Source organism: Nicotiana tomentosiformis, chromosome 7 (genome assembly GCF_000390325.3).
Source record: "Nicotiana tomentosiformis chromosome 7, ASM39032v3, whole genome shotgun sequence".
Lineage (NCBI taxonomy): Eukaryota > Viridiplantae > Streptophyta > Magnoliopsida > Solanales > Solanaceae > Nicotiana > Nicotiana tomentosiformis.
The window spans coordinates 60,097,743-60,120,052 of NC_090818.1; the positions used below are offsets into that span (position 1 = coordinate 60,097,743).

Genomic DNA, 22,310 nt, shown 5'->3' on the forward strand with positions numbered 1-22,310 from the left:
CACTGGGCGATTAAACTCGACCGGTCTACAATCAAGGCTTATCAAGTGTTAGACCATCTCCAATTGCAGCTAACAATTTCGAGTTGAAGCAAGGGTTGCTTCAAACCATTCAGAACTGTTGTGTCTTCAGAGGAAAGATGAACAAAGATCCAAACACACATCTAATAGACTTCGAGGAGATTATGAACACATTTCAATACAATGGGGTGTCACAAGATGCAGTATACTTAAGGGCATTCCCCCTTTCACTTAAAGATCATGCAAAGCAGTGGCTTCGAAGCTTGCCCATGGAATCGATTAGAACATGGGAGGAGATGACCAGAAATTTTCTTGATAAATATTTCTCCTCAGCTAAGACGTGCAAGTTTAGAAGTGAAATCCATAACTTTTGCCAGAAAGAGACTGAAATTATTTTTGAAGCATGAGAGTGGTTTAAGGAGATTGTTAGAAAGTGTCAACATATTGGAATTGAACTATGGATGCAACTCCAGGACTTTTAGAATGGATTGACACCGGCCTCACGTAGAACATTGAGCAATGCAGTTGGAGGCCCTTTGATGAAGAAGACTCTAGAAAAGATAGTTATAATTCTTGATGAGTTATCTGAAGATGCTAATCAGTGGCCCTATGAGAGTTCTGAAAGAAGAAGATCAATTGGTGTTCACTAAGTTGATGCTAACACATTTGTACATGCACAACTTAATGTTATGGCTAAAGAAATACGAAAGCTGACCTTAGCTTCGATACAAAATGAGCCTCACGCAGCTTGTGATATATGCGGAAGAGGACACCTTACTCATGAGTGTAATTGTTACGACCCCAAATTTCCTTCTGTAGGATGCCGTGATGGCACCTAGTATCTAAGACTAGGTAAGCCTCACACTTACTAAATAATTAGAAGAATTCGACCATCAAATGAAAAATACTAGATAAAATATTATACAAATTACAATTCCTAAAACCGGTAGTATAAGTCATAAGCTATACCGAGTTTGCTACAAAAACCTCTAAATACCATTGTTTCAAAATAGAGATAAAACAATGCAAGTACAATAACAAAAGGTGACTCTGAGGCCTGTGAACGCAGCAACAGGTTTACCTTGAGTGTCCACAGGAATATCCATACAGTTGGCTAGCGATCGACCAACTCTGAATTTCCTGGATCTACATAAAATGTGCAGAAGCGTAGTATGAGTACACCACAACGGTACCCAGTAAGTATCAAGACTAACACCGGTGGAGTAGTGACGAGGGACATTCAAGACACCTACTGGACTAAATAAACTGGACAAGTATAGGTGTAGAACTAGCAGGATACCATATCTCTATAAAGCTAGGCATGATAACAACAATAATACGATGCTTGCAAGAGGAACTAGAAGCAACAATTAGCAACTGGACACAACAAGTAATAACACTGTAGAGTAAGCTGGACACAGTTTAAATCTGGTGGAACCAAACAAGGGAAAAGCAAGTAGCAAATCAATAAGAATAACCGCTCTCACGCAAGTTTAGCCAATAATCCCTACGAGGTACTACACGGACAATACAAAAATTCTCACATAGGAGACAAGTAGACGGAGTACGCATAAATGGTCAGTAACATCAGTGTTCATCTTCTTAAACCAATAGGGTGATAAAGTACGTGTATGCTTGTGCAAGTGTTCTATCACAGTTCGGGCCAACAAATAAGAGTAGAGAAAAATAAACGGCGCATAAGAAACGATACCCTCAATTTGCAAAAAGTAAAACTCACACAAGTTAGGTATGCCACTACACAAATATCAACAACAACAATGTCCCCAGGCCATCCTAAGTCATCACATATCAATCCCCGACATAGCCCACCTTTTTTTCTCCACGTGCACAATAAATAAGTAAATGCCTGCCTTTGTCTCGCTGCACGCACATATAAATGTTCCCACCTTGCCTCGTCACATGCAAAAATATACAGATATAACCTGCCTTGTCATGATGCATGTGCATCATCAATAGTAACAATAGCACGACAGAAATCTCGTGCAAACACTTGAACAAAACCTCCCAACAATATCACGTGCCAAAAACACAACATCACAATAGAATGACTTTCACAACATGTGCCCATATTCTACAATATTTCCTCTAAACAGTGTTAATATGACAACCGCGCATAGCCCTCGGCTCAACAAGCTGAGTACAACAGCAACAACAACAACAATAACACGAGAATATGACAAGTAAATCAACTCAAGAGCTTTGGATCACAAAGAAGCGATAGAACGAGCTCTCAAAGAATAAACAAAATAGGGAATACTAGTCTCAATAAGAATAGCTCAACAAGGGAGAAAACATGAGTCAATAGTTCCAAATAAGGATGAGGCAACAACGATAAAGGATAACTAAACTTCATTTAGGGTTGAGAAATTATAAAGAGATACAACAAATTCAATTAAGGATAAGCAACGAAAAAGATAATCATAACCTCAATTAAGGATAGACAATTACAGAGGAGATAATAATAATTTTAATTAAGGATAAGCAATAAGGAAAGGATAGCATGACAATCGAAGAGGCAACAACTTCAGTTAAGGCACACAAGAGTCAAATAGGCAATAAGGGTGGAATATAAAGTAATTAAATCCAATTAAGACACGTAGAGGTGAAACTAGTAAATGGGGGAACATAACATAACCAAAAAACCTCATATCTAATGAACATATGAACCTAAGAGCCTTAAAAGGTCAACTTTCCACAAATAAGCCCGAGCACGTAATCGTCACCTCGCGTACACGGACTTCACATGACACAATTAGCATCAAATACTAAAATCCTAAGGGGTGGTTCCCCCCCTTTCCCCCACACAAAGTTAGGCAAGATACTTACCTCAAAGAAGCTAGGTCGATACTCTAAAATGGCCCTCTCAAGTGAAACAACCTACAGACGGCTCAAATCTAGCCAGAATAACTTTAATCCATAAATAAAACTTATAGAAAATAATTTCGTATAATAAAGCTTAGATCTTTAATTAAAACTAAGAAGTCAACCACCGAGCCCACAACTCGGAACCCAATAAAATTCACAAAACTCGAACACTCATTTCCATACGAGTTCAACCATACCAAAATTATCAAATTCCTATAGCAATTCGTCCCTCAAATCATCATTTTACATTTTGAAATATTTCTCCAAAAATTCTCATTTTCCTCAACTCAAAACACTAATTATAAGATAAAAATAAAGGTAGATTCATGGAATATAATAAATTTCTAGTTATGAACACTTACCCCAATGAGTTGTTTGAAAAACCCTCGAAGAATCGCTCAAAACCGAACTCTACAACTCAAGATTTGGTAAAAATGGCCAACCCCTCAATTTGGAAGATATATTCTGTTGTCCAGGTATTTGCACATCGCAATCGCAGAAGAAGCAATGCGATCGCAAAGAAGGAAAGGTCCACTGCCAGAAATTGTACTAAACAATCGTGGATAGGTACATGTGATCGCGAAGAAGGAAAACAATAATGCCCCAAGAAGTGCACAACGCGATCGCGAAGAGAAAATACACCAGCTGCTAAAACTGAGCTACGCGAACGCGATGAAGGAGAATGTACACATTGGAGATCGTGAACCTTGTACTGCAAACGCGAAGAAGGAAAATAGGTTACTCACCAAACAGCCTATGCGACTGCGTCTCTACCTTCGCGATCGCGTAGAAGGACATCAGACACCAGAACTCAGCATTCCAAAACATAAGAAAATGGCCCGTGGCCCATCCGAAATGCACCCGGGCCCCCCGGGGCCCCGTCGAGACATAACACCAAGTTCCATAACATAACACGGACCTACTCGAGGACTCAAATCACATCAAACAACGTCAAAACTATAAATCGTACCACGAATCGAACTTATATATTTCCAAATCTTCAAACTTCTACACCTCGCGCCGAAACATATCAAATCAACCCGGAATTACACCAAATTTTGTATGTAAGTTCCAAATAAAATAACAAAGCTAATACAACTCTCAAAATTACATTCCGACCACGATATCACCAAAGTCAACTCTTGGTCAAACCTCTAAACCTTCCATAACTTAAACTTTTCAATTTTAGCCAAAATGTGCCGAATTGCCCTATGAACTTCCCAATCCAAATTCAGACATACGCCTAAGTCCGAAACTGCCATACAAAGCTATTGAAACCAGAAAAATTCCATTCCGAAGTTGTTTACTCAAAGGTCAAACTCCGATAAACTCTTTTCATTTAAGCTTCAAAAATAAGAATTGTTCTTTTAATTTAATCCTGAATCATCTAAAAACCAATGTCGACCACAAATGCAAGTCATAATACACATCACAAAGATGCTCAGGACCTTATACCGCCAAACAAGACTTTAATTCTCAAAACGACTTGTCGGGTCATTTCAGTCAAGCATCAACTGAGGAAGTGAATGTTGTGGGAAATTATAATTTTAATGCAATGGGTCAAAAGCACCCCGGTTTTTCATGGAGTTCACCTGGGGTTACCGCTAATGCATGGAAACAAAACAACCCGAGATTTTAGAACAAGGAGCTCCTGGTTTTATGAATTAGTCGAGGCAGCAGTTTCAGACTTAACAACCCAATCAACCTAGTCTAGAAGATCACATGAAGGCCTTCATTGTGAAAATTGATCAAAGATTTAGAGTACAAGGGGCAGCAATTCGAAATTTAGAGAAGCAAGTGGGACATATTGCAACAATATTATCTGAAAGGGTTCCGGGCACTCTCCCTATTGATATTGAAAGAAATCCCAAAGAAACTGTGAATGTTGTAACCTTGAGAAGTGGGAAAGTGTTTAAAGACCTCACCCCGATCCAAAAATATGTGATACTTGAGAAAGAAATTGAGGAGCAGTTGGGAAGTGATGATGACAAGAAGAAGAAAGGCCCGATGAAAGCTGAGATAATGAAGAAGAAAGAAAAATTGATAAGAGAGGAACATGAGGAGAGCAAGCGTATGCCTGCGCTACCTTTCCATCAAAAGCTATGTAGAGAAAAGCTGGAAAAGCAGTTTGAGAGATTTCTGGATATGCTGAAACAGGTTCATGTATACTTACCATTCACAGAAGTACTCTCACAAATTCCTTCTTATGTTAAATTCTTGAAGGAGATCCTCACGAAGAAGAGGAAAATAGAGAAGACTTCACTGGTCAAGCTCAGAAAGCATTGCAGTGCGATATTGCAAAATAAACTCCCACAAAAGTGTGGAGACCTAGGGAGTTTTACTATACCTTGCTCTTTAGGAACTATTAATTTTGATAAATCTTTATGTGATTCTGGCGCCTCAATTAATTTAATGCCTCTATCTATTTACAAGAAACTGGAAAAGGAGATTGGAGAAATAAGGTCGGCACCAATATCGTTGCAGCTGGCAAACCAAACGACTTTAATACACGGGGATAGTGGAAGATGTGTTAGTTTGGGTGGATAAATTCGTATTTCCTGCGGAATTTTATAGTGGTTAATATTGAGGAAAATAAGGAGGTCCCCCTCATCTTAGGAAGACCATTCTTAGCGACGGGCAGAGCGATATTAGATATACATTAGTGAAAACTCATGCTTAGAGTGGGTGAGGAGACTGTGACTTTCAAGATGGATGTAGAAAAGGGGGTGCAAAAAGAAAAACCAGTTGCGAGTGTTGAGTGGAAAGTGAATGGCCTGAAAGAGAAGGCTTTGGTGAGCGAGAAAGATAAGTGTGGGGTGTAACCTAAGAAGGCTGAGAAGAAGTTATTTGCATGGATGTGTGCATTAGTTCGGGCCCGAGGAATGGAGCCCGACTTCGACTTAGACCCCGACTAGATATTTAGGGAAGTTCCTTTACCTTATGCTTTTTAATTGTGTATCATGGGGACATGCCACAACTTAAAGTGTGGGGTGTATCCTTTGTATGTATGTATAGTAGTTTTCTTTTTGTTAGTTGTAGTAGTTGGAGATAGAAAACAAAATTGAAAAAATATCATAAAAAGTTTAAATTTTTTGATTTTTCCCGATGATTGATATCATCGACAGGTTTCTTGAGGGATTAAAGTCGAAAGAAAAAAAGACAAAAAGATTTTCGTTTGTTAGGTAGTATAATAATTCTCCCTTGGTTTTTCTTTGTGTCGCGGTTCTTTTCCATAGGTTTTGTTTGAATCGGGTGTAGTTAGTAGTAGTTCTTTTTAGGAGTAGGAAACCTTGTGATGTGATTTGAATTGAAGGCAATATCTCTTAACTTTATTATACCTTGAGAATAGTGAGTGCTTTAGTGTGACGCTTAGGCTTAGTTTTTGACTCTTGTATAAGTACCTTAAAGTATATTATCTTAACGTTGCTTAACTGCTTTGACTAGATTGGCATGATAGTCCAATCCTGAGTGAGTTACGTGCAATGTGTTTGTGAGGTTTGTGTATTCTGTGCATTGAATTTGATATCTAGAACTTGCCCTGTGTGTTTGCAAAGCGAAATAGTAGTTTCATGCAGTTTTGGAAGTGATATAGGCATTTCTTTATTGAGCCAATGATATGTTTACCCACCTAATTGTTATGTATGATAGTTAACCCTTTTGAGCATGTAATCCTGTTTCTTTGGCAACCACATTATAAGCCCTACCCATTTGCTTGAATTGACCATCTATTTTACCTCTCGTGAGCACTCAAATTTGTTATGAACTTTGCAAAAGTTGAAGTGTGGAGTGGTTGGTTTGGTTTTTGAGTGGAACTATTGAAAAAAGGAGAAAGGTGCATTATTTTTGAAAAAAATAAGAGCCACTGGAATTGAAAAAGAAAAGGAAAAATAGTTGTATTGTTGTGCAAAATATTCCTTGATAGTGGTGAATCTTGATGTATTTGTGCTTAAAGAAGTAGGGAGTTGACGCATATTTATGTGAAGGTGGAGTTATGGTTTGACATAAGTGTGGGGTTTTGAATGAGTAATTATGCATTAAAGTGCTTAGGGAGGTGTAGTCACCCTTATATCCAAATGTATCCTACCCATCCCGCAACCTACATTACAACCAATTAAATTCCTACTTGATCCTTGACTGAATTGGCTCAATTAGTAGAGTAATAAACTACGGGCAAGCCTATTATACGTCTTTTGTGGCATATGAATGTTGTTTATGAGAGTGAGTGAATTCTGTCTATCTTGAGTTCCTGATTGTTCTTAAATTTTATTGTGTTTGGAACTACTCTCTATTGTTGTGTGAGGGCACTTAATTCATGAAGGACAGTTAATGTCATTGACCTCTATGTTAGAGTAAGTGAGGGGGTTGTGAAAAATGTGTGGTGATATTGAGTCAAATATTGAGGTGAGGATGATACGATATTGTGCTTAATTTGTTTCAAATATTCTTGGTATGATGAGTTATGAGAGTTGTTCATAAAGGTCATGTCTATATGAAGTGTAGTTTGATTGCTCGAGGACGAACAATGGTTTAAGTGCGGGGTGTTGATGGTAGGCTATAATCCCGTATTTTAGTCTCTTATTGCACTCTAATTCACTGCCCTTTCTTTCTGTTTGAGCTTTAATTGGTAGTGTTATGTACTTATTGTGTTTTTACGCCTTGTAGGAGTGATTCCAAGTTATGTAGATGTTGTGGAGCTAATTCAAGATATTTGGAGATTTGAAGTCTGAGTAAAAGCCCAAGGAATTAAGTAGGGATCGTGTTCGGGGGTCGGGGGCCAAGTCTGGACGTCAAAACGCAAGCAAAAAGCAACACTCTGAGAAATTTGCACTACTACGGCGCGTGGGGCGGCGCATGGTGCGTCGCAACAGTGCAAATCCTACTGCTTGACATATGTTGAGCTCTCTGTATTTCCCCACTAATGCCCCACATGGAGCGTCGCCCCATGCGGCGCGCCTATGTAATATTTATAGAGCCAATGTCCTATTTCGGCTAGGAGAAGGTGATTTTATTTTGGCCCGGCTCTACTTGGTATAAATACATAGGAAAACGTTATTTTCTGGACTTTTGACATACCTTTGACCTAAGGAGGCTGAGGAGGAGTTGTAAGAATACAAGCACAAGGATTTAATCATTCCTTATTCACTCAAGACCCGAGTTTGGTTTGAATTTATGTTTTCCTATACTTTAATTTTATTTGTGATGAATTGTTCCATGTTTATGGTGTAGTTCTCTTTAGAGTTTGATGGATTTGGTGTATTAATAATTGTTTGTGGATTATAATTCTAGTTTTATGTATTGAAGCATTTTTGGATGATTTAATTGTTTCATTAATATTCACTTGTTCATGTAATCGAGAGAGGCATAACTTGTGATATCTTTGCATTATATTGTTGGTTGTCTTCATAGATTCTTCTAAGTAATCGAAAGAGGCTAATTGAATCATTGATTAAACCTAGTTAGGAAAATAATCGAAAGAGATATTCCTAAAGACCAATGCATTATGCATTCTTGCATATCTTCACGTGCTTAAATTGGTTTATCTCGTGAGGTTGAGACTTAATCGAGAGAGGAGTTTCTGCTGAACGTGTGAACTAATAATTGAGTGAATTCGAGAGACTTACTTAAACATTAGATGTGAATTATCTAGAGTTAGATCCCAAATAATTATCTTGCACATATCCTATCAAAACCCTATCTTCTCCCATTGATAACCTTGTTTGCTTTTTCCTTGTTTCGATTGTCATTAGTCATTAGCTTTTGACTCTTAGTTAATTTTAGTTAGAAATCATATAAATCTCAATTGATAATCATCTTGGATAGCAATCAAGCTAGAAACTACAAGAATACTGTTTAAATCCAATCTCTGTGGATACGATATTATTCTATACTATATTTGATTAGCGAGCATAATTTAAGTGTGTGTTTCGAGCTCGCCAACCCTTTCCAAATCAACCGCTAGCTGGTCGATTATAGGATCGTCGTATGGTACCAATTCTTCATGTAGTCCATATCCATCTCACGTAGGTTTGGAATAAGGTAAGGATGCACCTCCGAAATATAGCATAGATAGAAGTCATTAGACAAGCAATACAAAATAATAGATCCGAGGTCTATGATAATCTCCTACTTTGGTTGATTCTAAACTACTGGTGGAGTTTTATTGTACTCTCTTTACCACACCAGGGTCGTCAACTTTTTTCTTAAATAGATCCCAATCCGGGTCAGATGTCACTTTGTTGTTGTGCCATCTTAACATCCTTGGAAGCAGCATCGGTATTATCTTTAATTTCTCGGCACTACGACTAAATAGCGGAATTGCTTCGTACGCCCATTCCTACATTTTTCATGAACTAAAAAGTATTAATTTCTATCTCCAGTAAATAAAACAATAATACTCATTTGCAAAGAAATATTAGAAGGTTGTTTTAATACTTACCATGTATGCCCATGAGAAGCCGTATGTCACGACCCAAAATCCAAAAGGTCGTAATGGCGCCGGACACCACTGTCAGGCAAGCCAACCATAATCAATTAACTTAATTACCCATTTTAGTATTTTTGAAATAAAAATTTCTTTAATAAAATTGTAGAGATAAAAACTCATAGAGTAAATGATAAATATTTTTGCACCTAAATTTCTAAACAATTCACAACCATTCTCAAAATTCAGTGTCACAAGTGCATGAGCATTTACTAGGGAATTAAAATAAAACACAACATCTGTCCAGAATACAAATTAGACAGGAAAATATAATAACTCTGAAGGAGATTCTGTTAGCTGCGGATCGTAATATAGAATGCAGCTCACCTATGTCCCCATAATTTTTATAACATCTCTGCGCCCACAAGGCTGCTATACATATATGTACCTGCATAATAAAATGTGCAGCAAGTGCAGTATGAGTACGAAAATAACGTGTACCCAGTAAGTCTCAAGCCTAATCTCGAAGAGGTAGAGACGAGATGGCCGACTATGACACTCACTATGGGTCAACAATATTAAATAATCATGAAAATAGAAATATTTATATCAACGATGATTTACATAATTAACAATAATTTATTGAACCAGCAGAAGTAATTAAATTCCTTCAATTCCAATAATTCTCAGTATAACAATTAAATTCCTTCAATTCAAATAATTTCTAATCTATTAAGTAAATCCTTCAATTTCAATAAAAATTCCAGTTTATCAAATAGCTTTACATGCTACAATTTAATTTCAATAAATTTCCAATTTATCAGATAACTTTATAAGCTGTAATGAACTGTCCAAGTATCGTGTAATTATTATTATTATTAAGCACGATTTCTGTCGAGGACGTACAGCCCGATCCAGAGTGTCGTGTACACTGCGGAGGGACGTGCGACGCGATCCATAGATGCATCTATCCTGCCGAGGCGTTCGGCCCGCTCCACAAGAAAGGAGGACATTTTCTTATGTGCCTCCGGAAGGACAGTATGTTTATTATAAGATAAATTTGGGAGGAGAACAATTTCTTTTAACAATTAATTGATTTAAATAGAAAATCAAGCCTATGAGATTTCCATCCTTTAATATCTTTATCAAACAATTCACAATATATTCATATATATCAATTAATATTAATTAATCAAAGAATATAATTTACACAAGTAATACATGCTTTGAGTCCTAAACTACCCGGACTTTAGCATTAATAGTAGCTACGCACGGACTCTCGTCACCTTGTGCGTACGTAGCCCCCACAATTAGCAACAATTATTTAATCTTAATCACCTATGTGGTAATTTCCCCCTCACAAGATTAGACAAGAGACTTACCTCGTCTTGCTCCAATTTAATCAACTATAAGGCCTTTTCCCCCATTATCCAACTCCGTCTGGCTTGAGTCTAGCCAAAATAATTCGATACAATCACTAAATATTATAGGAATCAATTCTATAAGAAAATACTATATTTTAAAGAAAAGATCCGAAATTAATTAAAAATTCGCCCGCGGGGCGCACATCTCGGAATCCGGCGAAAGTTATGAAATCCGACAACCCATTCAATTACGAGTCCAACCATACCAGTTTCACTCAAATCCGACTCCGAATCGATACCGAAATCTCAAAATTTCGTTTCTATGAGATTTATAAACTTTTCCAAATTTAAATCTCAAAACACTAATTAAATTGTGAAAACAATGATATATTCGTGTATATTGATTAAATCCGAGTTAGAATCACTTACCCCACATGTCTTTCCTTGAAAATATGTCAAAAGTCGCCTCTGTTCAAGCTCGAGTTTGTCAAAAATGGCAAATGGGTTGAATGCCTCTGTTTTTATAACTTATAGATCTGCCCAGTTCGATCTTGGGAGCTCGATCTGTCCAGTTCGATCTTGGGAGTTCTATCTTAGGAGTTCAATCTTGGGAGCTCGATCTTGGGAGCTCGATCTTGGGAGCTCGATCTTGGAAGCTCGTTCTCGGGAGCTCGTTCTCGGGAGCTCGATCTCGGGAGCTCATTCTCGGGAGCTCGTTCTCGGGAGCTCGATCTCGGGAGCTCGTTCTTGGGAGCTCGATCTCGGGAGCTCGATCTTGGGAGCTCGTTCTCGGGAGCTCGATCTCGGGAGCTCGTTCTTGGGAGCTCGATCTCGGGAGCTCGATCTTGGGAGCTCGATCTTGGGAGCTCGATCTTGGGAGCTTGATATCGGGAGCTCGTTCTTGGGAGCTCGATCTCGGGAGCTCGTTCTTGACAGGGGCTCGATTTTTGTCTGGCAGTTCGATTTTGACAGGCAGCCCGATTTTGACAGCATTTCCAGCAGAAACATTGCAGCAGCTTTTGCAGCAGCTAAGTCCTACTTTTGATCCGTTAACCATCCGAAACTCACCCGAGGCCCTCGGGACCTTAACCCAAAACACCAACAAGTCCTAAAACATCATACAAACTTATTTGAAACCTCAAATCACATCAGACAACGCTAACATCACGAATCATGCTCCAATTCAAGCTTAATGAAACTTAGAACTTTCAACTTCTACATTTGATGTCGGAACCTATCAAATCAACTCCGATGGACCTCAAATTTTACACACAAGTCATAAATTACATAATGGAGCTATGAAAATTTTCGGAACTGGATTTCGACTCCGGTATCAAAAAGTCAACTCCCTGGTCAAACTTTCAAACTTTAAATTCCTATTTTAGCCATTTCAAGCCTAATTTCACTACGGACTTCCAAATAAAATTCCGATCACGCTCCTAAGTCCAAAATTACCATACGGAGCTGTTGGAATCATCAAAATTTTATTCCGGGGTCGTTTTCTCAAAATGTTGACCGAAGTCAAATTTAGCACTTTAAGGCCAACTTAAGAAACCAAGTGTTCCGGTTTCACCTCAAACACTTTCAAATCCCGAACCAACCATCCCCGCAAGTCATAAATCATTACAAGCACCTACGGAAAGTTTTATTTTAGGGAACGGGGTTCTAAAAGTTAAAATGACCGGTTGGGTCATTACATTCTCTCCCACTTAAATATACGTTCGTCTTCGAACGTGCTAAGGAGTGTTCTGGAGTTATCCAAAATTACTTTTTAACACCTCGTGCACCTACTCGTGCTACCACACCCAGTTGAGCACATTAACTCGAGCCAATCTTAAAATTCTCTCATTTATTTAAGCAAATAAGCCTTAGAGCACAATTCTAACATCCAGAATTCTCCACCATGCATGTCTCCAACCTATGAATGTCGTATCAATCACTACACGATGCACTAATACAGGATTGCATACCTTTTTTTTGAATTTAGACCATGCACCGCATCATTCACATGACTATAATAACATCCTCCGATAACAATAGCCAAAAGTTCACGAATCTGATGTTCACAACACACCTCATGATACATATAAGTCATGTTACAACTCTTGAAATTCTTCCACGATGGAAGAAATGTGTAGAAATTCATAATCAACTGTCGAGTCAACAATTATTGAGTTTCTCCTTATGACAAGAACCATTGCCTCATTATAACCAAATAATGGTATTTGCTCTTTATTACACTCCATATAATCTGATCGCACAGATCCAAAATCCAATAATCTCGTCTCACCAAGTATAAGCTGCTCAGGCAATAAACCACCTCAGACACGATAAAACGAACCAATAAGCCTCATATGATGCCACGATGAGCTAATAAGTTACGGACTCGATTGCGATACATAAGAAAAACAAACTCTGTAAAGGATTTCTCAACCCACGTGACTAATTAGACAACTGAAAAAGTATCATGAACCTTCCTTAGAAAAAGGGACACAAACACACAAAATAGAATATAGGAGACTGTACTCAACATCACATTATTGCGACGTGCAACCCAATCAACACATGATACCGTTGCTCCGTGCAACCCGATCCAAACAACATACCTGTGGCGGCGTGCCACCCGATCCGCACAAAAAGAATCTATAAGAAAATACTTATCGAGCTAAAATACTCATTACTACAAAATATCCGAATATCGGACACAAGCACGCTCAGTGCATAATATCATCCCTGGAAGAACCGACAGCGCCATATGCTACAAAACTCAAGCACAACTAAGGTACGATATATGATCTGAATCTCGAGAGCCATCCTGCTCACATAACACCATCGCTATGCGGAACCTCATCACATAAGAAATTTATCAAGCCATTTCATAACTCACACGGCACAATATAGTGTTACATGAAATAACCGACGACAAAACGACATCCCACATCCGAATACTCCAACATAGGGAGCTTTTATGCTGAAATGAATACATCCGGCCTGATATAGAGACACATGTCACTCTGATATAGGGAGCTTTCATACTTGGTTACAATTTTCACTCAATCAAGTGACTACATGTCACTCTTCCACAATATTTTCATGAGACACGCTCCCACGACCTTTTGCACCAGGTAACAAGTCTGCACATCCATGCTACCGGTTACACTAATGCTGTAAAGCATATCAAAAATCCACAAATCAATACAAAAGGTCTCTTACACCTGACATTGACCTTAGATGATGCCAAAAACAATACCATCTTACTTTAAACATCTAAATCCCTTTCCTGTTCATCCGAGTTCATGACATCCTTGTCAACATCGAACCGAAATCTTAAATCCTCAACTTTCGAATCCCATGCTACTTAGTGCACTTAACCACGCCAATGCGCAGGAGTACACGAATTCCATCATAACTCCCGAACCACTAATAGAGTAAACACTTCATCATATAGAAACCTTCTTCTTAACTTATTTCAAGAGAACCATTGCAACACATGACTGAATTCTCATATCCGTAGAAAATACCGACCTCAAGTAGTGGTCTAAGCCACCATAACTTTTTCGGGATCCCTCTACACATAACATGCCATAATACTTGAATTTCTCCAGATAAAATCAATTACGGCAGCCGCCAAGTCTCGCACGTACCGCCACAAATTACATGCATAACTCTATGCGCTGAAGGAACTGGTCATTGCCACCATCATGCCGATTCAACCGTTGTTAGCCGACCCGTCTTTTTCTCAATTTATTCTCAACTTGCCTTAGAAATAATAATAGCTTCATTCATTACATCGCGAACTCAAATCCGCACTCATCCCAAGTGACCTTATTTCACGAGACCACGCTGTTTCAAAATCCACAAATTATCTCATACCCCTCCTTGTGCGCACTTTTTTTTCATCTTTAACTGTTACACCCATTCTGATACTTCTTTTATGAATCTGAAGTTATTTTCTTCCGTTTCTCAAATGCTACACCACAACCTAAAGATAACGCAGAGTACTCCAAGCCCTGTTTCATAATCTGCTGTAAAAGCTCGATACTCAACCATACTACGAACTCGAGATCCTTAGACACCGCACTTTAAATTTTTGAACCCGCTAAGACCGTTATTGAGAGTCACTTGCTCTGACTTGTTCCCAAACATGATCAATTCCAAGGCCCTGCTAGCACATGGGCACTTTATCAAGGAAACATCCGACTGCCTCACTTTCTTGTGCATTACATCTACACGAAGCATAAACTCTGAGCCTTCCAAAAATCTGAATATGAATTGATAAGGCCAAATATGGCACACATTCCCCAAATCCTTTGCTCAAATTACCACTGATGTTTTCTTTCCTTAGTTGCAATGACCCACCAATACACTGATAACCAGAAACCGCACAACTTGACACTACGCAATCCAATCATAGACGATGGGGCTCTCCCACTTAGCTTGAAGCTATAATTATAAAATTCAGGAATCCACCGAGATTCTTTCTTTATCGTTGACATGATCCTGCACACGCAACTCGCCAAATTTCCTCGAAATCTTTTTATTAACCTTTAATAAACACTCTGAACCACTAGCCACATTTACATATTAAATCTCTTACCAGGTAGGTAGTAGAATTCTTCGCACAAGCTTTGTCAACACCACGCGACTGCTAACCTGCTCACAGGAGATAACCCACCTGTGGAAATTACATGCCGACATATTCCAACGTCGCTGCACTGGGTGCAATTACTACGAAATCAGTAGATCATCCTGAGTCCGAGCTCATTCACTAGCTGCACCAGTCTGTTCACTCCTCATGGACGTCAACTAAAGGTGCGACAATACATTCCAATCCAAAGTCATGTTGTATCCTTCTTTATAACAAGAAACTCCCTCATGTTTTATCCAATCTTCCTCAATATAGCAGCCAATATTCTAAATTAAGTCCGTAGACCTAGTCACTGTCCATTTTACATCCCAAATCACTCATAATGTTCCTCAAGACATGTAATCATCCTACCACGTAACCCATGTGCTACCTTGCCACTCTCCCACTTTGGTCAACCATCTCCTTTAAGCAAATACTCTTCTTCTGTTTTCTTACACTTGGCCTTTTCGGAACCTAACCACCGCAAGGCACCTTCCACATGTCCTTCCTCATCCTTCGCTGCCCAGTTGTTGCCTTAACTCAAAATCCGTCTCTGTAGCATTTGAACCAATAGCTCGTTACCAGCTTTAAACCTTTCTGACGATCATCCTTCTCGAGACATCAATACTAGAAATGCTGCTTCGATCCTGAATTACTGCACAACGGGATCTCTAACGACTGCTTCCCCTATACCAATTCTAACACCCCGTCGTGAAGGCGAGTTGAAGAAAACCATAACACTGGCGAACCTTAACGCATTTTACAAGGCGATGACATCACATCAAAATTGAGAACTCTACCACACTCGAAAATATCAAGCTTCGTTACTCCATCAACCCCCAACATGAACATTCATAGTCCGGTTGCCTTTTCTCCGCTGGAATTAAAACATGGAGCCTCTGAATCATGTACTGAGAAAACCTTCTTTCAAGTCGTTTACTGCCCTGACACATAGACAGGAATTTTTTCCATTTCATAAACACTGTGCGATAACAACACACGAATCGTCATAACAATCAATGCCAAATCTCAAACCTTAGGTAGTACTGATATTTAATTTGAAATGACAGAGCGGCCTTTCGCAAAGCGATGACAATAGCCCAATTAATTACACAAGGAGAAGTATCTTGTACTACATTTGTAGTACCATTAAAATTTTCCTCGATCCTCAATGTATAACAAGTGCTTCACGTCGCATAAGATTGAATAGGAAGGAAATGTAGGCATAAGCCTCAAAGGAATTGAATCACACGATGAAGAATCAAAAAGGGAAGTATTCCTAACAGCCCTGTAGCCTCTCGAAAATAAGCACAGACGTCTCCGTACCGATCCGCAAGACTCTACTAGACCTTCTCATGACTCGTGAGACCTAAGTGAACCTAGTGCTCTGATACCATGTTGTCACGACCCAAAATCCAAAAGGTCGTAATGGCGCCGGACACCACTGTCAGGCAAGCCAACCATAATCAATTAACTTAATTACCCATTTTAGTATTTTTGAAATAAAAATTTCTTTAATAAAATTGTAGAGATAAAAAGTCATAGAGTAAATGATAAATATTTTTGCACCTAAATTTCTAAACAATTCACAACCATTTTCAAAACCCGGTGTCACAAGTGCATGAGCATTTACTAGGAAATTAAAATAAAATACAACATCTGTCCAGAATACAAATTAGACAGGAAAATATAATAACTCTGAAGGAGATTCTGTTAGCTGCGGATCGTAATATAGAATGCAGCTCACCTATGTCCCCATAATTTTTATAACACCTCTGCGCCCATAAGGCTGCTATACATATATGTACCTGCACAATAAAATGTGCAGCAAGTGCAGTATGAGTACGAAAATAACGTGTACCCAGTAAGTATCAAGCCTAATCTCGAAGAGGTAGAGACGAGATGGCCGACTATGACACTCACTATGGGTCAACAATATTAAATAATCATGAAAATAGAAATATTTATATCAACGATGATTCACATAATTAACAATAATTTATTGAACCAGCAGAAGTAATTAAATTCCTTCAATTCCAATAATTCTCAGTATAACAATTAAATTCCTTCAATTCAAATAATTTCTAATCTATTAAGTAAATCCTTCAATTTCAATAAAAATTCCAATTTATCAGATAACTTTACAAGCTGTAATGAACTGTCCAAGTATCGTGTAATTATTATTATTATTAAGCATGATTTCTGCCGAGGACGTACGGCCCGATTCAGAGTGTCGTGTACACTACCGAGGGACGTGCGGCGCGATCCATAGATGCATCTATCCTGCCGAGGCGTTCGGCCCGCTCCACAAGAAAGGAGGACATTTTCTTATGTGCCTCCGGAAGGACAGTATGTTTATTATAAGATAAATTTGGGAGGAGAACAATTTCTTTTAACAATTAATTGATTTAAATAGAAAATCAAGCTTATGAGATTTCCATCCTTTAATATCTTTATCAAACAATTCACAATATATTCATATATATCAATTAATATTAATTAATCAAAGAATATAATTTACACAAGTAATACATGCTTTGAGTCCTAAACTACCCGGACTTTAGCATTAATAGTAGCTACGCACGGACTCTCATCACCTCGTGCGTACGTAGCCCCCACAATTAGCAACAATTATTTAATCTTAATCACCTATGTGGTAATTTCCCCCTCACAGGATTAGACAAGAGACTTACCTCGTCTTGCTCCAATTTAATTAACTATAAGGCCTTTTCCCCGATTATCCAACTCCGTCTCTCTCGAGTCTAGCCAAAATAATTCGATACAATCACTAAATATTATAGGAATCAATTCTATAAGAAAATACTACATTTTAAAGAAAAGATCCGAAATTAATTAAAAATTCGCATGCGGGGCCCACATCTCGGAATCCGGCGAAAGTTATGAAATCCGATAACTCATTCAATTATGAGTCCAACCATACTAGTTTCACTCAAATCGGACTCCGAATCGATACTGAAATCTCAAAATTTCGTTTCTATGAGATTTCTAAACTTTTCCAAATTTAAATCTCAAAACACTAATTAAATTGTGAAAATAATGATATATTCGTGTATATTGATCAAATCTGAGTTAGAATCACTTGCCCCACATGTCTTTCCTTGAAAATCTGTCAATAGCCGTCTCTGTTCAAGCTCGAGTTTGTCAAAAATGGCAAATGGGTTGAATGCCTCTGTTTTTATAACTTACAGATCTGCCCAGTTCGATCTTGGGAGCTCGATCTGTCCAGTTCGATCTTGGGAGTTCGATCTTAGGAGATCGATCTTGGGAGCTCGATCTTGGGAGCTCGATCTTGGGAGCTTGTTCTCGGGAGCTCGATCTCGGGAGCTCGTTCTCGGGAGCTCGTTCTCGGGAGCTCATTCTCGGGAGCTCGATCTTGGGAGCTTGATCTCGGGAGCTCGATCTCGGGAGCTCGTTCTTGGGAGCTCGATCTCGGGAGCTCATTCTTGGGAGCTCGATCTCGGGAGCTCGTTCTTGGGAGCTCGATCTTGGGAGCTCGATATCGGGAGCTCGTTCTTGGGAGCTCGATCTCGGGAGCACGTTCTTGACAGGGGTTCGATTTTTGTCTGGCAGTTCGATTTTGACATGCAGCCCGATTTTGACAGCATTTCTAGCAGAAAAATTGCAGCAGCTTTTGCAGCATCTAAGTCCTACTTTTGATCCGTTAACCATCTGAAACTCACCCGAGGCCCTCGGGACCTTACAAGCACCTACGAAAAGTTTTATTTTAGGGAACGGGGTTCTAAAAGTTAAAATGATCGGTTGGGTCATTACACCGTACAAGGCATAACTAGGTGATTTGGACTTTTTAGCAGAGATATTATTTTCCTTCCTCTTGCTCACATATGATTTGTACATTGGCGACATGTCCCTCTTCAAGTACTCAATTGTAATCTCATAACACTCATTGCCCCGTGGATATTTCAAGAAAACTTTCTGATTGTTAGCCATATGAATCCACTTCTTATCGACGCGCGCTATGTTATCCCTTGCAAGCAACACTGAATGGACAAACCACACCAATGAAATCTTAAACCTCTCGACTGTGTCAAACCTATTGGACTTCAACTATTTTAAAAGCAGCTCTGCATCCACTATTTTCCTGCTAGACTGGCAAACTTTATCGCAGAATGCTTGGCCATCATCCATCACTTTCTTCATAGCTTCTTTACTTGGTTTGGCACAACAGTTCAATCCAGTCGTCATAGCAAATTCCTTCAATCCAAAGTGGATAGGCTTGTTTCTAACTAAAAACCACAACTCGCACTTCTTCGCGCAATAAATTCGGCGAAGCAGCAGGGAATGGACATGATGTCCATTGAATTGTGTCCAGTGCTCTAAAAGTTTTGCAAACTGACCAAAACAACCACTATTAAACTTTCCCATTAATTTGATTGTCCTAAGTTTATCCTTGAAATCGCGGAATACATTGACACTAGACCTCACACTTATCTTGGCCGAAAAATGTCTATGCTTTCTTAGAAAAGTCCTGAATCTCTATTTGGATGCCTCGATCGCCCTTACAAACATAGGAATTGACAGAGCATCCTGGTCACCTTCAACTACTGCATTTGTTTCACTTTCCAGTCCATTTTTACCATCTTCAAGTTGTTCATCATCTTCATCCTCTTCTTCATCATCATCATCTTCTTCATCTGCTACTTCTTCTGCTATATGTTCTTCTTTTGCTTCTTTAGCATCTTTATCAACCTCCTGAGCATCATCATCACTATTTTCATCATCCTCCACACTTAAAAAGCTTCATCATCACTGCCATTTTCTTCTTCAACAATTGCTTTTTTAGAAACCTGTTCTTCCATTTGCGTTTGTGTTGCATTTATGTCCAAGTCTTCTTCCTCCTCCTCATCAACACCCTCTAATACTAACCTCATTGAAATAAATTTATTACTAACGTGTATGTCCTCGTCAACTAATCTAAACTTTGATCTTGTTCATTTTTTTATTGGTAGACTTTAATGGCTCTTTGTTCTTTTTTCTCCTATCACGCTTAGAAATCTCAACATTTCCTTTACTAGGGGAAGCTTTAGAAGTATCTTTTTTTTCATTTTCTAGTAGTAGTTTTTGAAGGCTCGGCAATTGCATTACTTGGCGATGCTTCTTTTTCTGCATTTTTCTTTCATGTTTGAAGGCTTTGAGGGCTTTGAAGGCTTTGTCAAAGGAATATGCTTCTTAGCGGTTGATTTCCTCCTCATGTTTCCTACATCAAAATATGCAATGTCACATTTAATAATTTTAAACTTATGATTAGAATAGAAAAAATAAGCCCCAATTCCAGCAAACATCTATGACCAGAAAACAATCGACCACAAGTTTATCAATAAATATTAGGTTGGCAGTTATGACGAAATTGTAATATGCAGAGCATAGAGGTAGTCCAAGAAGTCAATATAACCACCCACGCCATATAAGATATGGTTATTCACAACCCAATCGATCTTGAACATGCACATGAACGAATCACTATACAAAACCCGAAATAAAAAATGTAAGAAACGGAAAAAAAAAAATTTAGGATTTACCAAAATTGATGCATTCTGAGCTTTAATACAATGCTTGATAGGTATATAGAGACGATTTAAACCATTTTTCAACCCCAAAAGAATTGAGAAAGAAAATGGGAGGTCACTTGACCAATTTAAGTGTTGAGGAGGTCTTTTTGATAATTCCTCTCAAGTTTTAGGGTATTCACTAAAAATATATATATATATTTTTAATACAATGGATAAATAAAAGAGAACGAAGAAAGTTGTTGATTGTTAATTTAGCAACGTGTGATTTGCTACTACTAATACAAAGTTTCAGTCGTACTTTACTAAAATGCTGCTTCATGGTGCCAAAATTAATAGTTTCGGTAAATTAAATTTATTCAGACATTTTTACCTTTTAAGAAAATTAAGTTATATTTCTTTTTTAGAATATTCTTTTTCAAATTAGTTGAGTGCTAGTTCAACTAGACAAAATATTTTAATGATTAAGCTGCTACATGATTCTTTAAGGGGGTGTGAAAAACTTTAAAAGATCGATAATATAAATTTGAGGAAGTGTACTGACAAAAAGTTCCGACAAAACTAGAGATGCCGACACTTTAAGAGTTTTAATCGTTATTGGTGACTGTACTAAAAAGGTAATTTATATTATATTGAAAGTATGTATTTGGTAATATCAATATCCTTTTCAGGGTTACCTAGAATCCTCAGGACATTACGTTCTTTATTTCATTGATCCTGCTGATGTTACCTAAAATGGTCAAAATATTTGTAAATTTCTTGTCATTATTAAATGGGAAAAAACATAAATGTGCAATATTTTTTAAAAAGTTACAAAATGTTAGCAGGATTACTTAATTAACATTCCTGACAACTATATATTTGCATTCCATAATAGAATCCCTCCATAAAAGGAGTCTAGCCGGAAATAATTTACTTTTTTGCTATAAAAAAACTTCCATAACGTTGACATTTCCTCTCTCCCTCTTTCATTTAATCGATAAATAAATTAGATGTGTTTAATGTTTGGTTATAAATGTATATTTTTATTATATTGTTTACCTTACATTTTGGCGTTTCATATTAACATGTACGACGTTTAAGCTTATTAAGTTATTTTTTTATGTGTATGGTCACTGAAATATAACGATGAGTGAAGGATGTACAAAACGATGCCGAAAATATAAGAAAAAAACACGAAAAGGCAAAACAGGAAGAAGCCTAGAACCACGCGCCAGACTAGGCGATGTCTGGCTCTCGCACCCAGCCTGGCCTTGCAAGGTTCCAGGCACGCTCCTGACCTGGCCCCACGAGGTCAGGCACCCAGTGTGCACAATCCGCGACTTAATTATTTCCTACTCGGTTTTGGACTTGGATGCTTCGATCCTAGCCTATAAATACTTCCTAAACATGATTAGTGAAGGGTTTGACATTATTTGGAGGCAAAAATACCATGTGGCACAACGTTT

General features: G+C 38.2%; 1 protein-coding gene and 1 non-coding gene across 2 annotated transcripts; one reads left to right on the forward strand and one right to left on the reverse strand.

Annotated features, from left to right (window-relative positions):
- Positions 1-362: 362 nt before the first annotated feature.
- On the reverse strand, positions 363-469 carry LOC117281775 (small nucleolar RNA R71). Its single transcript, XR_004512405.1, has one exon. It is a non-coding gene; the product is annotated as a small nucleolar RNA R71 (small nucleolar RNA).
- Positions 470-4,626: 4,157 nt separating this feature from the next.
- On the forward strand, positions 4,627-5,451 carry LOC138895652 (uncharacterized). Its single transcript, XM_070180363.1, has one exon. It carries the CDS (start codon positions 4,627-4,629, stop codon positions 5,449-5,451), a length of 825 nt encoding a protein of 274 aa, XP_070036464.1.
- Positions 5,452-22,310: the final 16,859 nt, after the last annotated feature.

What these genes read in the sequence shown, in the direction of transcription:
- LOC138895652 (XM_070180363.1), top strand. Translation starts at nt 4,627, where the DNA reads ATGAAGGCCTTCATTGTGAAAATTGATCAAAGATTTAGAGTACAAGGG.